General features: G+C 32.6%; 1 protein-coding gene across 1 annotated transcript; it reads left to right on the top strand.

Moving 5' to 3' along the window:
- The first annotated feature begins 5474 nt into the window (after positions 1–5474).
- Positions 5475–17261, top strand: LOC105623730 (SAFB-like transcription modulator). The gene is made up of 15 exons (XM_012205110.1): positions 5475–5597; positions 6260–6347; positions 7418–7587; positions 7682–7918; positions 8695–8719; positions 9820–9976; positions 10986–11026; positions 12691–12959; positions 13051–13210; positions 13623–13876; positions 13960–14462; positions 14675–14848; positions 14931–15067; positions 16812–16968; positions 17099–17261. Exons 1-15 carry the CDS (start codon positions 5475–5477, stop codon positions 17259–17261), a joined length of 2658 nt encoding a protein of 885 aa, XP_012060500.1.
- The last annotated feature ends 793 nt before the right edge of the window (positions 17262–18054 follow it).

Raw genomic sequence — 18054 nt, forward strand, 5'->3', positions numbered from 1 at the left:
ATCGAATGCTCTCAAATACTTATGGTGAGGCCGCTATTAGTGAAAGAACGTGTCGTGAGTGGTTTCAACACTTCAAGAACGGTGATTTTGACATCCAAGGTCATGCTCTGTATTTGGTGGGACCAGCTCGGCGTAGTGTGTTATGAACTGTTATGAAAACCGACTGAAACAATCACAGGCGATCGGTATCGAACGCAATTGATGCGTTTGAGCCGAACATTGAAAGATAAACGGCCGCAATACAACGAGAGACACGATAAAGTGATTTTGCAGCATGACAATGCTCGACCCCATGTTGCCGAAAGTGGTCAAGACATACTTGGAAACGTTGAAATGGGAAGTCCTACCCCACCCGCCGTATTCTCCAGACGTTGCTCCCTCTGGCTATCACTTGTTTTGATCAATGGCACACGGCCTGGCTGACTTCCGGCACTTCCGGTCTTATGAAGAAATAAAAAATTGGATCGATTCGTGGATAGCCTCAAAAGACGACCAGTTTTTTCGACGCGGGATTCGTACGCTACTCGAAAGATGGGAGAAAGTAGTGGCCAATATTTTGTAACACAAAGTGTAATCACAAAGTGATGGACAATACTTTGAATCATAAATGTATAACCAGTTTTTTACAATAAAGCCTTGAATTTCGGAAAAAAAACGGCGGAAGCCAAGTTGTACACCTAATACAACTTGCATATGCTTGCATCTATAGGTATATAGTGATTAATAAAATTACCACACATCCGTTATTCCAATAAAAACATTAATTTATCATTTACCATTTATCATTTATCAATTTATCATTTACCAATCCGATGCGCAGTGGAGTTATATCAGCAACGTCGCTACGATGATTCTGTAACAAAAAGAAATTCAAATTAAAACGGAATAAAAAATGAACTAATATTTCAAAAAATATTTACTAAATGTAAAGTTCTCTTAAAAATAAAATCATATAATATTCAAAATATATAATTTTTATAAGCATTAAATTTTTTAATTCATCATTCAGTTATATTTATAAAAATAATTATACATTTTCTTAAAAATACATATTTATAAAGTTTCAAAATAATTTTAAAATAATCCTTTTATTCTAATTATCATTTTTAAATCATTAAAATGAAACTACTTAAAAATAAATTTAAAAGAAGAAAGATACTGATGTTACATAAGTAAAAAATAATATTTATCGCAAGGTTGCTCCACCAATGCCTGATGCCTCGCCCAGATCTGCTCCTCCTCTCAGAATAGGGTAGACATCTCGCACAGAACACTCGCGAATAATATACTATAATCGCGCAGACTATAACTTGAGTCCGATAACTTAAACGGCACTCTCGATGCAAATGCGCGACACGGCGATTCGTTCATTTTTAAGTAAATCGACGATGAGGGTACGTTAGCTTCCTCGTCGTTGGATTTTTACAGAAGAGAATGATTTTATTCAAGTATCTAAAAATTTTTCTAGAAATATTCAGATAGATCCGAAATTTTTAGATATTTGAGAAAAACCGTTTTTTTTGTATAAATATCCTCTGAGTACTGAACTCTTCCACCACGTCAAGGTCGTACTCGTGAGAGGGAAGATAATCTGAAAAATGTAATATATGTAACTAATATCTATATTACACAATTATTATGCAATCAATTAACTTTAAGAAACGAATATCAAACACACGTCTGCAATTCGTTATCATTGCGAAATAAATTCAGAGCTGATAAAAGGATTGAATCTTTTATTTATAGATGATGTTTGTGAGATATGATTAGAGTCAATGAAATGGGCTAGAGATTAATAAAAAAGAGAAACGTTTCTATTATCAATAAATAGTTTCAAAAATATGTTTAATTTTTAAACGGATCGTATAACGGAAGGTACACAAAAACAAAAAATTAATTAAATTATTAAACTATATTAATTTTTTAAATAATGTGAAAGGGAATTGCGTTATTTGCATATTCATATTAACATTGCTTTTTTATAACGTATAATATTGTTTGTACAGACAAATAGCCGTGTCGCGTGCTGTTCTTTTTTACATTTCTTTTTAAAGCATATAATAATCTATTAGAACTCCTTTAGAACACTCCTTAGCTTTAGCAATTTTACGTAATTCGCAGCAAGTGCTAGATATAATACAAAATATTGTATTTTATAAATATTCATATAATACGATATATTTATATACGTATAATTACTAATATGATTAATTATTCATAAAGTACAACGTTTCGTATTATATTTGGCATTCGTGATAAGATTTCAAAAAAATAATATGAAAAAGAATCGCACACGATACTATTTGCTTGTACGAATCTCGGTAAGACTGCACGATAACTACGCGTAAATGTAAACATGACGCGCCATTCCGTGCCACGCCGTGCCATCCCCTCAAGATCGCGCGCCAACTGTAACTAACTGCCGAAATATTAATGCATATTATGAAGTAAAATAATATATTTTTTACATTTTTAATGTTCTCCAATTAAGAAACAATTTCTTATATGTGTCTGATTTCAGTGGCATGAGCCGTTTAATACGGTATTATAATTATATGATACCAAGGATTTTTTATGTTTATTTTATAATTTTAAATATTTCGTATCAATTACAATGTGATAAAAGGTAAGAAATAAAAAGAGATTTTTATTAGCGTGGTTTTTCTTACTAATTGCTCACGTGAAGTGCTTTTGACATCTCAATGTTATATCTCAATTTTTATTGCTCTTTTTTGTGATTTGATTAAATAAAAATGAATAATATATCATACATCCTTTAAATTAAGATAAATGAAAAAATTTATTTTAAATTATGCAATAATTTCAATTAAATAGAATAATACGTATAAATAGCATACACATGCATTTAGAGATATGTAATTTAAATATAATTTATCTATTACTTTTCCCGCATCATAAGAATGCGGAGTAACACGAAAATGACAAGATTACGATTCAAAGTGATAAAAAGCCACAATTTGAAATATTTAACAATAAGAATCTCATTTTTATACCACACATGTAAGAATACATGAAATATCTAAAATATTCGTGAGCTGTATATGTGCGTAATGAATCTAAGAAATAAAAACCGCGCAGTATAAAATCTATTAGAACACTCCTTTAGAACACTCCTTAGCTTTAGCAATTTTACGTAATTCGTATTCGTAGGTATTTTCATTAATTAATGCGACACCCAAAGCAACCCATAAAACACGTCCATCTCCCTCTGAGATCGCCGAGCGAATGTCGAAGTATGACGAGTCAACGCGCCGCGCGACACGCTCCCCTCTCTTCGCTGTTCGTCATTCAAACCAACTGTCACGTATGAAAAATATTCACAGTTTATTTAATTATTCGTATTTTACATGATTTTAACAAACGAGTATTGCCGCACATTTCGCGTTGTGTTTGTGGCATCTCTGGTATAATTCTATATTACTTGTATGGTTCTTTTAAACATAATTAGTAATTATTCGCGTGAAATATTTTATATTTTTTTATTTTAAATAATTCGTAGCATATGTAAGTTTAAAAAATTTCTGATAGAATAATTTGCAGTAATAATAATGTCTTAAATTAATTTATTAACTAAAAAATTAAGTAATGACAAGATATATTTAGTACTTTTAGCTGTATTTAGCACAAATATTATTTCATAATATTAAGAAAATTTTCATATATCTTTATATAGAACATACCTATATAGAATTTTATCAACCTAATTTAAGTATGAATTATTAAAAAGAATAATGAAAATTGAGACATAATGCTAGAATGTCAAAAATATCCCACATGAATAATTACTAATTACGATGGCACTGATAGTACCGCAGCCAATATGGTGGTAAGATTCTAATCCAGCTAGCAATCCAGTAAGAAAACAAGCATCGTCTGCATAAGTTTAAAAGCCATTCTACATTGGTCTCGTAGATGTTGCAAGTCACAAGCTTGTTGCTTCAGCCAATCCGATGTTTTAATTTTAAAATCGCATGATGTTTACGATGCTTCCGACGCTACGATACGACCAATGCAGAATGGCTTTAAAACGGTTCTACATTTTAGTTGCAAGCTGATCGCAAGTTTGTTGTGACAGCCAATCTGAATCTTGTATTTTATACGCTGAATCGTTAATTTTAAAATACAAGCTTCAGATTGGCTGTCGCAACTAATTTACAATCAGTTTGTAACTAATATAGAACTAATGTAGAACTGGCTTAAGACACAGTGGCCTAGTTTTTACTGAGGGTTTAATCCAGATCAGAGGATCGATTCTATCTTGAAATGAGATGAAAATTATAAAAATGAGTGAATTTACTAGAATACTGATTATTTCATTGGTCAACACCTAGTAAATCTGCTTGCTTTTGTAATTTTCATCTTGTTTGAAGATACAGAATCGACTCCCAGAATGTAAGAACCAATCAACATGCGCATGCTTTAACATGCTCCTACTTCCTCCAATCGTAACTCCTACTCACTCAAACATGTTTGTTAGAGGATGTTTTCCAACAACGTACACAGGTGACACAGGGTATGGTCAACACGCCGTTGATATTACAAACGCTTTGAAGCGTTTTTTTAATTGGTCAGTTTGTAAAATTCTTTCTTATAATTGATTCATCAAACACTTCAAAACATTTGTAGCGAAACTTTGACCGCAGCCACAGTGCAAATATAACAGTGGCCTTAGTTTTCACCGATGGTTTGATTTGGATCAGAATGTAACAACCAACTACAGTCGAGCATTCCCCTGTCATCCAATTATAACAGGGGACTCGATTGTAATTGGGGAATTGATTGGTTCTTATATTCTGATCCGGTTTAAACCCTCAGTGGAAACTAGACCACAGTTGCAAAAAATAAACGTTCTGCTAAACGCAGCCTAGGGTTGTTGTCAAAGTCTCGCTACAAATGTTTTGAAGCGTTTGATGGACCAATTAGAAGAAAAAATTTTACAAACTGACCAATTAAAAAACGCTTCAAAGAGTTTGCAACATCATGCATTGACTATACCCTAGATTTTCGGTACTGACAATAGTGCATTCGGCAATGCAAATCTGAGATGTCGGAATGCTCTTTTCAATAGTGCACGTGACATATGCTATAATATAAAAACACTTCGACGCCTTAGGTTTGCATTACCGAACGCAGCTAGTGAATTTTGGAACACAGCTCTAATTTGATTCGACTGTCGACCATCGTCGCACCATCGACATCGATGGTCATCGATGGTGGATGAAAGACGAAATGGCTTCTCATTTGGTTTTCATTCTGATGCAGTAATCCGACATATCGAAGAGTATTGTATCTTGCTCGTGTTCCAGAATTCTCTACTCGTAGTGAGCTGTACGATCCATTTGCGGTTTTTGCAAATCGTGATTTTCACTCAGGCTCGAACCTATCAACATCAATCCTACTGCTCCTACTGTATCTCGTCTTGTGACTCGTGAGTGATCATCGTTGCGGGTACAATGGCCGATGTAGAAGGAAAGAAATTGACGGAGCTTCGAGTTATAGATCTAAAAACAGAGTTGGAACGTCGTGGCCTGGACAAATCCGGTAATAAAGCGGCGCTTCTTGAACGGCTCTCAAAGGTGAACGATATCTTAGTTTTCTCTTTTTTTTTTATTCTTCGCGCTCGAACGCTCATACTTCAACGGCGTGGTTTATCGATCTTATCGATTTAGTAGTGTACCTGCTGTCGCATATTTACGCTAATTGAAAGGATTTTCAATTATATGATCAATATTATTGAAACTTAATTAAGAATGCTCTTGTTATCAACAAAAAGTGCTCGTTTAAAAGTACATTGAATACTTTGATTGCGCAATCTAGGCTGTGTTCCGTTTCACGCATGATGTGCATGATGCGTTTATTTGCCTTGTTATTCGCCGAATGTTAAACGAGGATAAATGATGCATTATGCATATCATGCATGAAACGAAATACATCCCTAATCAACATGTTACTTGGGATAGGGAGAAAGGCAATTTATATACTATACTACGTCTTAAAATAAATGATTGTTTTTTTCTTGTTTGTATTAGTGTGTCAGTTGCTGATAAAAAGAGTATTTCGTAAATTACGCCAAACGATTGTAATTTGGCTTTGGAAGAGTAAAGTGACCATAAACCTTGAAACACGATGCATTCACTTGCACAATATACATTCTTTCTGTTTGAAATTAAATCTTTGCATGCCAATAATAGTTCACATTTATAAATGTAAAACGGAACAATAATTTAATTATTTATAGGCAATACTAGACGAAGGAGGAAATCCTGAGGAGTATCTTATTGTACCATCTGGTGGGCCACCTAAAATCATTCCGAAAAGGAATGGTGGTATATATGTTTCCATATCTCATTATGAAAGTATCTAAGAGACTATCTACAATAAGAGTAATACATGATAAAGTAAATTATGAGTCGTAAGAAATTTAATCAGTTGAATGTAAGCAAAAATTTATCATTTATTATTACACAATATAAAGTTGATATTTTATGTATCATGGAACAAACTTTTTAAATTTGTTTGGCTGCAGCCTGATTGGCTATAGAACAGAGAGAACCTCTGTCCTGCAGCCAATCAACAGGTTCCAAATCTTGTCAATCGACACAATGAAATACCAGGTTTACTCTCATTGTAGGCGACTCATAAATTATTCCTATTGTAGACAGCCTATCCTATAATTAACATAATAATTGTAGTTTTAAGGCTCCTGAGCCATATTGAATTGTGACATAAACGAGGAATGACGTGAGTAATGAGATCACGGCAAAACATTTATAAAAATGGACTGAGAGTATCCTTGTCCCCTCCGAGTCAGTAAATAATCAAAAAATGTTTGTGAAATAAAATTATGCTACACATGTGCATTGAGGAAAAATTAATAAATGCACTTTACATGCTTTTTATAATTATTTACAAGGAAAATAATGATAATCTCGGCTGATTTTACAAGTGTTTTACAGCGATCTCATTTCGTTTCATCCAAATTATCTTTATTTATAAATGGCATGCAAAAAAATCAATGGTTGCATTTAGCAGACTCAACAATTGAGTAAGTGCTCATTGCTATTAATGTATAATTTTGATATGTAAAATTCTGATTGGATGATCTAAAAAAATACATCATATAACAGCGAGTGCTCACTCAACTGTTGAATCCACCGAATGCACCCAATATGATATTCATGATATTTCTCGTTTATAATGTCATTCAAGAGAAAAAGAGAAAAGAAGAGAATATTCGACTGTGATTGTTCAATTTTTACTGCAATGACTTATAATTACGCTTACACAATTGTAGAGAATGAGCTCAATAGAACGTTGATACATTGTATACAAATTCCAATGTGTTGAGCCGAGATAAAAACTTTTTATCATTTGTTGAACTTTCTTATCGTTACAGGAGCTCTGAATCAAGAAGATTCTTCTACTGAGTGCTCTGATCATCAGAAGGAAGAAAATATTGATGGACAGGATAATATAGATAAATATAAAATGGAAGTAAAGACAGAAGAATTTAATGAGAAAGAATTCGTCGCGAAAGAAGTTTCTACCAAGAAAGAAATAAAAGAGGTATTGCATATACATTGATATTTGAGATATTTTAAATTATATATTAGGGTTTAATTTATCGCTCAAAATCAATAATTTGAATTTTTTTGTACAGGAATCCGGACTTGAAATTAAAAATATTATTATTAAGGTGGAAAAATTAGAAGACAAAATGCAAGGAGTCAAGGCTGAAAGTGCACCGAACAGTGACAAGAAAAATGAGGCGGAGAAGATTATCTCAAATCAAACCTCAGACGTGCCATCTGCCACTGTTGAAGCTAATGGAATTGACAATGAGGATTCTATCAATTTGACTATTGGAGAAGATGAGGAGAATCTCCTAGCTGAGGAGGTATGATTTAAAGAAAGAAAGAAATTTTTAGAAATTATCTTGATTTTGCCCATTGCCAAAGTTGTATTTGAAAATTTTTTTTTTACGAGAGTGAAAAAATTTATATAATTTTTCTTATTCATTTAAGGTACAAAGATTTCTTTTAATAAGAAAAATTCATTGTTTTAACAAAACGTACATACAATATGACATGATAAACATAATCTCTTTTTATTAAAATAGAAAGACTAATTTTATAGTTGGAGAAAAAAATTCTAACTGATTTTGGAACAAAAAAATGTTAATCATTTTTATTAAAAATAACTAATGGTTTCAATTACATTTGCAACAGTAGGAATTTGGGATTTTAATTTTTTATAATTTTATCTTTACAGCAGTAGAAATAATTTAATTTTCTTGCAATTAAACTCCCTTGATTTCATAGGATTTTATAAAATTCTGGCTGAGTTCGAGGAGACGCTATTAGCGCTATTTGTTCTTCATTCTATCTTCATCGTCCATTAAACATGAAACAAGGATAATATGATACAAATAGCATTGATAGCGCGCTCCCTGAATGTAATTTTTATAAAATAACTATCAACAAATTTTTAGAACGTTTAGGACTATAAGGAATTTAGAGGTTACAGTATTTAATTTTTATATTATTTTTGAATATAGTCTTGAATATAGTCACTTTTGCATATAGATTATGTATTCACATATAATTAATTTCAATAATTATAGATACAAATTTTTTTTAGAATCATTTCTAACAAATGTTTTTCTTATTGCAGACAGAATCTCATGATAGACACAAAGGTAAGTTCGCCATTATGTATTATTTTTTAAATTTAGATATAAGTATTCAGAATATCAAGGCTAGCGATATTTGATATCTGCGGTATCCTGAGTAAGTTAGCGAAAGCGCTAGTGTCAAGAGCAAGCGTCTTCAAGAACGTATTCGTGCAAGCATCTGGAACAAGGGCAACGTCGGGATCGTCCGCAATCAACTTCTTCTTCGTCCTATGAGTTCCGGCCTTCAAGTGTCGTGAACTCGTTTCAACGTCTGGATTCGATATAGCGCAGCCACGATAGATGCGGCATATCATTGAAGTGCAAGCCGGCGACAGAAATGGCGTTTCAACTGGGATAAATGCATGCTGATCGATGGTTTGGAAGGTTTTCACAACTGGGATAAACAGTGTACATCTCCCGACATTTCCGTGCTACTGTTCGAGCAAACAAGCCATATCCCGTAGTCTTTAAGTTAGTTAACGCTATAATTTGATATACAATTACATTAATTATACCTACCACGTAGAGCATCGTTGGATTTCTCTTATCATCGACTCATATGGATACAGGAAGACTCAAGTATACACCAGCAAATATTTGCCGCAAACTATAAATTATCACATGATATGAGGTTTGACCAGTATCTTCGAATCATTCGTGCCTCTTCGAAGAGTCGCATATATACATTTGAACGTTTTCCATGCGCGAGAATAGTAATCTATCACAGGAATCATTTTATCAACGTAGAGCAATGTGAATTCACGAAAATGATAAGCACGCTCTGCGACGCATTTATCATTTTTTTTTTTTTTTTTAATTTCATTTTCAATTCAAAGTTTCGTGGGAAAAAAAATGCGAAGGTAGCTTTGCGCGCACGCGTGTATGTGCACGTGTAAAACCGATAAAATCGACGAGAAAGCTTTAGGTTCTCTGGATCAAATCCATGCTATCGAAGATCAGTGGCTCGTAATATCGTGCCACATCGTTTTGCTGTGTGAATTTCTTAGTGACTTGGCCAAAATTCCTGACTGGAAGTTTTTCACAAAAGCAGCAGATGTTAGGAGGGAGGGAGAAGAATCTGGGCTTCGCAGAAAGTGACTATGCTACCTTGATTGTCCCTGTAGATGGTGGAGAGAAGAAGAAAATGGAAGAAAACAGCAAGAAGGGAGACCCTAAAGGCAGCGGTAGAGCGGAACCTGGTGCCGGCAGCAAGGAAGGGACGACGTCCGGTGCGAACGGGACGAAGATCAAGCAGGAGGGTGGAGATGGAGGAAGCAAGAGGTTGGTCTCTCTCATAGAGCTAAAAAAGTACGGTTCGCAGTACTGTGGTACAGCAAATATATCGCTCACGACTCTGCTAGGGATGTTCTACTGCTGCATAACCGTATCATCGGAATAATCTCTCTCTCTCTCTATCTCTCTCTCTGTACCGTCAGGACAATGGATTTCCAAGATGAGATCACTCACGTCACATGCAAGATTATATTTAATTCCCTTTTTTTTAAATCGAATCTCGGAAGTTAATCTTCCAATCTGTGTCCTTCCCTTTAGGCTGTAATTCTTAACTCTGGAAATTATGTTAAGAAATTAAGAACTTGGCTAGCAGACTTAAAGTCTCTCGAATGTCGCTTGCATTTTCCTCCGCATATTTAAAAAAAGCGATTATACGTATACTCTATACCAAGAAAAAAAACTAACGAGCTCTGTATGCTGTGTTTCTTACATGAGGACATTCATTCGTTTTATTGAATGACAGCAATTTCATCGTGCATCGCTATACAAAGGACATTAGTATCTTATGGTAAATTATATTCGGCAAAGCGTACTAAAGTCCTCGTACTATCAAGAAGCAATCTTATTGCTTACTGAAGATACTACTACTTAAAAAAAAAAAGAGAGAAAAGCGTTAAAAGAACTTCCAATTATGGCAAGAAGTATCCTGTCAGAAGAACTGCAGCAGATGATCCTTTTATGGATACTTAGAGCTGAATGTGTTATCGCATGGACGCTTTCCTTATGCATGAATGACAAAAGTGGATGAACAGAGAACACAGTGAATACAGATCCAGTAATCTAAATAGAACTGATAACGTTCGAGATGATATACGAGTGAAACCTTCCCCCAAAAAATCTAGGTCGTACTACCTAAATATAAGTTGCTAGCCAAATTTATGTCCTTAACATAGTTACAGAGATACTTATTAATCACATTTATAGTCCTAATTAATTGTTTATCAGAACTATTATGATTTTTAATTTTCTAACGTAATGACAATATTATCTCTTTCAGCGCGGAGTCTAGCAATAAAAGTCAGAAGAGAGAAGAGAAAGGTAAGCTTTTGTTTATAATAATTTAATAAACAATTTAGGCTCAAATGAATAAATCAGTTACATAGTAAATGCCTGTAAATGAGCCGACACAAAAAGTACGTGTGTAAATGATTATTATTCAATACAATGACAAAAAATAAAATAGTACACAATAGAAAAATTTGCAATAGAACAATTCGCAATAGTATAAGAAATATGCATACGTTTCGTACCCTAGATTTGAGTTCTCTTCAGTACAAAGTAATAAAAAGAAAATATAGATTATATAATATATAGCTTAAATAAGAAATATTTGCAGAATGTTGCAAATCACTAATGCTCTTAAAACTATAATTTTTGCGATATGTGTCCTTATTTAAGTAAAACTATTAAGTTGTCATGAAAATCATCTCTCTCATATGGAACGTGTCACCGATTAAATTGCCAAATTTACTGAACACTATAATATTTTTTGTTGTATATTTGATTTATTCAAATTGATTTTTTTTTTAAATAATATTAATTTTGGAATAAAGTTAAACTTACATAAATTTGATAAGCGATACATGTCCAGAGATGTTGATCATTCGCTAGTAAGTGTGCAAATGGAAACATTTTATGATTAGAAGTCAAACGACAAGTACAAAGAACAAAATAGAGTTGGAGAAAGGGAAGAGACAAATCAAATTATGTTAGAATATATAAGATTAAGAAATATTGTATCATTTTTTAAGTTTAATCCATTATTCTATTGTTTTATATATAACATTTTAGAGATCAGCTTTTTTTGTAAAATTTTTTCTTCATCTAATATCTGCATTATCCAGTTGCATTTATCCAGTCAAATTCATGTGATATATTCAATATGGTCCGTGACCATAGATTATGGAATATTGTGTGGTATCCTATATTCTATATCCTATATTCTAACATAATTTGACTTGTCTCATCCCTTTTTCCAACTCTATTTTGTTATTTGTACTTGACATTTGACTTCTCGTCACATAAAATGTTTTCATTTATATGCTTAACGAACGATCGACATCTCTGGACATGTATCGCCTATAAAATCCATGTAAATTTAACTTTATTCTACAATTAATATTATTAAAAAAAAACTTTAATAAATCAAATATACAACAAAAAAATTTTGTAATGTCCAGCAAATTTGGCAATTTAATTCGGTAACACATTCCATATGAGAGATGACTTTCATGACAATATCATAACTTAATGGTTTTACTTATAATAAATAAGGACATATCGCAAAAATTATAGTTTTAAGAGCATTAACGATTTGCAACATCTATATTTTCTTTCTTTTTATTTCTTTGTAGTCTGAAGAAGACCGAAATCTAAGGTCGAAACGTATGCGTATTTCTTATATTATTACGAATTGTTCTATTGCAAATTTTTCTATTGTGTACTACTTCATTTTTTATCATTGTATTAAATAATAATCATTTACACATGTACTTCTTGTGTTGGTTCATTTACAGGTTTTTACTACGTAATTTATTTTTGTTTAGTTTGTGAATGCAATGTCTTCTTTTGCAAAAAGAGAGAGGTATTGTAAATTCTATAAAATCCCACATAAACATATGTTTTATAATGTTCTATTATATACATGTGCCTACTTTTTTTTATTTGTATGTTATTTATAATGTGCATAATATCTTTCGTAGATAAGAAGACATCTCAGATCAATCCAACCAATGCAAGCAGTCGCAATCTGTGGGTATCTGGCTTATCGTCCAGTACTCGTGCGACTGATTTGAAGCAGATCTTCTCGAAGTACGGCAAGGTCATAGGCGCAAAAGTGGTAACAAATGCAAGAACTCCAGGGGCGAGATGTTACGGTTATGTTACTATGTCTTCGAGCGAAGATGCTGCAAAATGTATACAGCATTTGCATAGAACTGAGCTTCATGGGCGTGTCATCTCTGTGGAAAAGGTAAATTATGATTTTTTTTTTAATTTCAACATCAAAATAAAATTCTTCTGTAGTATCTGTAGTATCTCAAAACTTATAAATTCTCTTACAGGCAAAAGGTGATACGCAACAAAGTCATATACGTAAACGTGATACGGTTAATGGTAAATCAGAGAAGAAAGAGGAGAAAGAAAAGCCGAAGGATCATGATATAAATGAAAGAAAGGAGAAGGAAATAAAAAAGGAACCCGAAGAAAAAGGATCAGATGCTAGTAAATATTATTATAGTATAATAATTACGCTCTAATAGGGGAAAATTATTTTTTTATAAATGAAACGTTTTAATCGCAAATGTAAATACATAACTGAATAACTACAGCTTTAACGATCTAATCTAAATCTTTAGTGTTTAAATAATATTTTTAGTGTAAATTTATATATATATTTCGTTCTGCAAATTGCACGCCGAAATTATTTTCACTCTTAAAACGTAATCGTAAGCAAAACTAAGATATTAATATCACAAATTAAATTGATAAATAATGGATGTTAATAAGCATCTTTTAAAATTGTAAATAATTTATTGCGAAAAGTATTATTTCAGCCAGGAAATTTTTATAAGTCTTTAACTTCTAATAATATATACATAGACATTAACCGATTATATATATTACGTTTGTTTAGCAAAAAAATCTGATGATAAAAATGAAAGTGTCGAACTAAAAATAAAAATTGAAATGCCAGACAAAAAGGAAGATTTGTCTAAAGAGTCCGATTCTCGATCGACAAAGTCTACTAGCAAGAAGCCGGAAAGTGAGAGAGGAAGGCGAGAAGAAAAACGGATTCGTACTTGGGAGAGAGATCACCGATCTCATAGTAGATCTCGGAGCCGCGAACGACGGAAGCGAGACGACGTTCTCACATTTGCTAAAATCAGAGTAAATATTTTCAGCTTTCGATTTCGAATAAGATCATTAGTAGCAAAAACGAATTCATGTAAAAGAAAATCTTGAATTTTCAGGAAGAACGTGAGCGGCAAAGAATGCGCGAAAGAGAACGAATGCTAAGAGAGGAAGAGCGAAGAAGAAGGGAAGACATGGAACGTCAGCGAGAGATAGAGCGTAGACATCGAGAAGAATCTGCACGCTTAGAGAGAGAACGAGAGAAGTTGAGACGAGAAAGAGAACGGATCGAACAGGAAAAGGCCGAGTTACTACGACTCGAGCGGGAGCGGCAAAAGCTTGAGAGGGAAAAGCTCGAGCGCGAAAGATTGGAATTAAAGAGACAGCAGATGCGTTTGGAAGAGAGTCGACGCGCGCCACCGCCACCATCCATAAAGAGGTCGTCCAGCGATAGGAGAGATCCGCGAGATTTGTACGCGGAATCTGACAGAAAACGATTAGCTACAGAACATAGTCGCAGGCATAGCCCGGAAAGAATTGTCGATAGGCGAAATGAGATGTTGGAGCGAGTGTCAGATAGACGACTGGATCCTTCGCCACCATCTCGATATGAATCCAGCAGGTAAACTTAAACAATATTTTAAAATTAAAATTTGTCATATTTTAAAATTTTATTAAAGTTTATTAAAACAATTTTTTATTAAAAATATATTAAATACTATGCTTTGCAGTATATATCATTTCAATCTATCAAAAATCATCACGAAATTTCCGAATACTATGATGACTAATCCAATATTAATATTGAAATAATAATAATGAAATTTATTTCAGATCCACTCAAGAGTTGGGATTGAAAAAAGAATTCAAGAGAAGTAGCGATTTTTCTTCAAGAAACAGTCGACCAGACAGCTTTTCCGATGTTTCTCGGGGAAGAGAAGTCATTGTACGGCGAGAAAGTTTATCTACCACATCCTCATCCTTGGATCCTCGACAAGTTAAGGAAAGGTACGTATTATACTCTTAAATCATAAAGTGAAAATGAAATCATATTTCAAATTAATTACATTCTTTATTTGAATTTACACAGATATGATCGTCCGAATACCACGTCCTATACTCGCGAACGCGAAGTACGACGTTCCGATCCCGAAACACATCGAAGTTCTAGAGACACTCATACGCGATACAGTGATAGTTTCAAACCTCCGACATCTAGCACACCACGTAAGTATGAAATAAACCGTATATGTACAAGAAGTGATTTTACTACACGACACTAGGAATTTTTATCTCCTTTTCTACTCTTATAATCGATATCACATTGAACCATTTTTAGACGGTTTTTCTTTAATTTTCTACACAGGATATAGGCATTACGTTAAGTAAGGAAGCAATACAGTAGCCAAAACATCCTCACGAACATTTCTGACAAAGAAGAGAATATATACACACGACCTGATATTATACATGTAAATTTATTTTCGTTTAGAGTATTCTTGATTTGAAATTCTTGGACGATATACAATAATGTGAAATTAGATAGTACAGATAAATTATATTATCTTTCAATATATATATTATAAACATTGAAATATGCGCCCAAAATAAACTTTTTACTCAACAAAATTTTTGAGATTTAAAAAATGTAAAGTTTAATTTTTTAGTAAGAAAAATTGATACACACAGGAAAATTAAATAAACTTATAGTAAAGAAATCTCGTTTTTTCTTTATAATTTATATATCTTTCACGTAAATAGTCAATAATTTTGAGAAATGGATTTTATCAATATATAAACATTATTTTTTATTATATAAAAATATTTTATAGTTTATGAAGGAGAAAATATTAATATATGAGCAAAAGGAAGGGATATCTTACAAATCTTTTTTTTTTAAGTGCCAAACATTTTTAAAGATAGAAATAGTTTATATAGTTACGAGCACACGTTATATATGACTAAGTTATAAAAAAACTAGCTAAAGCTAGTCGAATATATAATAAAGATATTGTTTGTTTAAGTATTCTTAATTTTTGGTAACACATGTCGGCTCATACACATAAATATTTCTTTTTTAAATCCAACACTTTTATCATTAGATTTCTTTATTAAATATAGTAATTGTTTAGGCTTTATGATTTGAAGTTCTACTAAATATATGTTAAGTTTGTTTATTAAATTCATATATAATTTATTAAAGTTTGTGTTTATTATTACAAGTAATGTTAAATTTATTATATAGAAAAATAATTTTTTCTTTAAGAATTAAAATTAAAATAATTTTATTTCATACTGTAAAAAGAAATATATTGGTAAATATATATACACATAAGAAGAAATTGAGAATAGGATTTTACTTGATCCTAATAATTTCAGATTATAGAAGTTTGTACTAAGAATTAAGCGCTGGTTTAAGTTTCCTAATTTTTAAGTATTTTAGTTTGGTATTCTTTTATATATTATCATTAAAGCTTGTACAGAAATTCATTATCATTCCAAATCCAGTCTGTATTCTCTTTTATAAATGTGTATGCTTCATAATAAAAATTTATATGATTTTTGTTGAGTTTTCATTGTAGTTAGTTGAACCTGCTATCAGTCTTACGATTCTATGAACAGGATATGAAAGCAGTGTACAAAAGTTTCTCTGGTTTATCTATTAAATGCTATGCGATACTCGACGCGAACACGCATCAATCATACCTATCATGTCCCTGCAAGCGTGATTAACATAGTTTTTATTATAAAGCATACCAAGTAATACGAACGCAGAGTTAATGTAATGAAATTTTAATTTATATTTAAATAAGATTGTATAATTAACTTTTTTCTTGCTGGTGAATATTTTAATAATTTTTATATATCTTGCGGAAAACATAGAGAGAGATGAATGTTTTAATTGTAAATTATTAAAAAAATAATAAAAGCACCATCTTCATTCATTCTTGCATGCTATTGTTATATACAGGTGAAAGTCGTTATGTGGAAAGCAATCGTACACCAAGTGGTTGGCATTCGGGACCTACATCTTCAAAATCCTTTAACTCTGTGACAAGCAGTGGGTCTCGCGATCCTCGCAACGAGCCTTCTAGCTGGAGTTCTAGATCGTCCGATAGCGTTAACAGGTAAGCTATTTGATTCACAGATATAACTTTCAGCACTGTGACCTTACTTTATTATGATATGCAATATGATCGCGATAAGAGATATTTTTAGATGTAATTCGATAGCTAAATAATCGTACGCTGATTGCAGATGGAGCAACTCGAGTAGCATGGGAAATACACTGCGACATCCGATTCCGCCGACGTATCAGAGTGGACCAATGCAGTCTATGGGATTGGCTGCACCTGGGACAGCGCCGTCGTATGAACGGTTTGAGGCGTACAAATCGTCTATGCCCATGAGAAAATATTGATTATCGGATTACGCGACATTTCGCAATCATGAACATTCGTTCAAATAACTACAGAATTTTTCGAATTCCTTGATTAGCGACTACAGAATACAGAGTAGTCTAACGCGCAGATAAACTATGACAAATTGCAAATTATTAATTGCACGAATTGCAACATTCGGTCTTGAAAGTATAAGGATTTCAACTATCAGAAATGCTTTTCGTTTTCCGCACCAGCTTGATCGATTGGAAAAAAATCACGTATACATTTATCGAGCAAAATGTCAATTTTATACAAAATTTATATTGTGCATAATATTATCCAAGGAGAGCACTCGTCATAATTTGCAATTATATATCCTCCTTGTCATCATTTCTCTTATACATGTATCCATTTTGCATGATACATACACCTTGTGACACATTCTAACTATTCGTAACTAGCGGATTTTTGTACATGTGTTAATAGATTCCACTAAAGTGTCCCTACGAGGTGAAATATTACTTATTTTCTTATCGGTTTGTAGATTGTCATTTATTTGCTTTGCGGATATATTGATCGGTTAGCTCTATCATCATCCAAGAAACGATCGACTTAATGAGAAAGTAGAGGCTATAAGTGCACCTGTTTATTTTAAACGACTTTGTTTTAATAGAATATAATAACAAACGAGTAATGTATGATGAAGGACTTTGGCTATATTTATACCGCATTTAGGTCCTGATCTATACAAAGTATCCTTGTTTATCCTGTAGATTAAACAAAAACATCTGTCGCATAGGTCGCGGTCTAAGTACACGGTGTAAACATAGC

The sequence above is a fragment of the Atta cephalotes genome (genome assembly GCF_000143395.1).
Source record: "Atta cephalotes unplaced genomic scaffold scaffold00063, whole genome shotgun sequence".
NCBI lineage: Eukaryota > Metazoa > Arthropoda > Insecta > Hymenoptera > Formicidae > Atta > Atta cephalotes.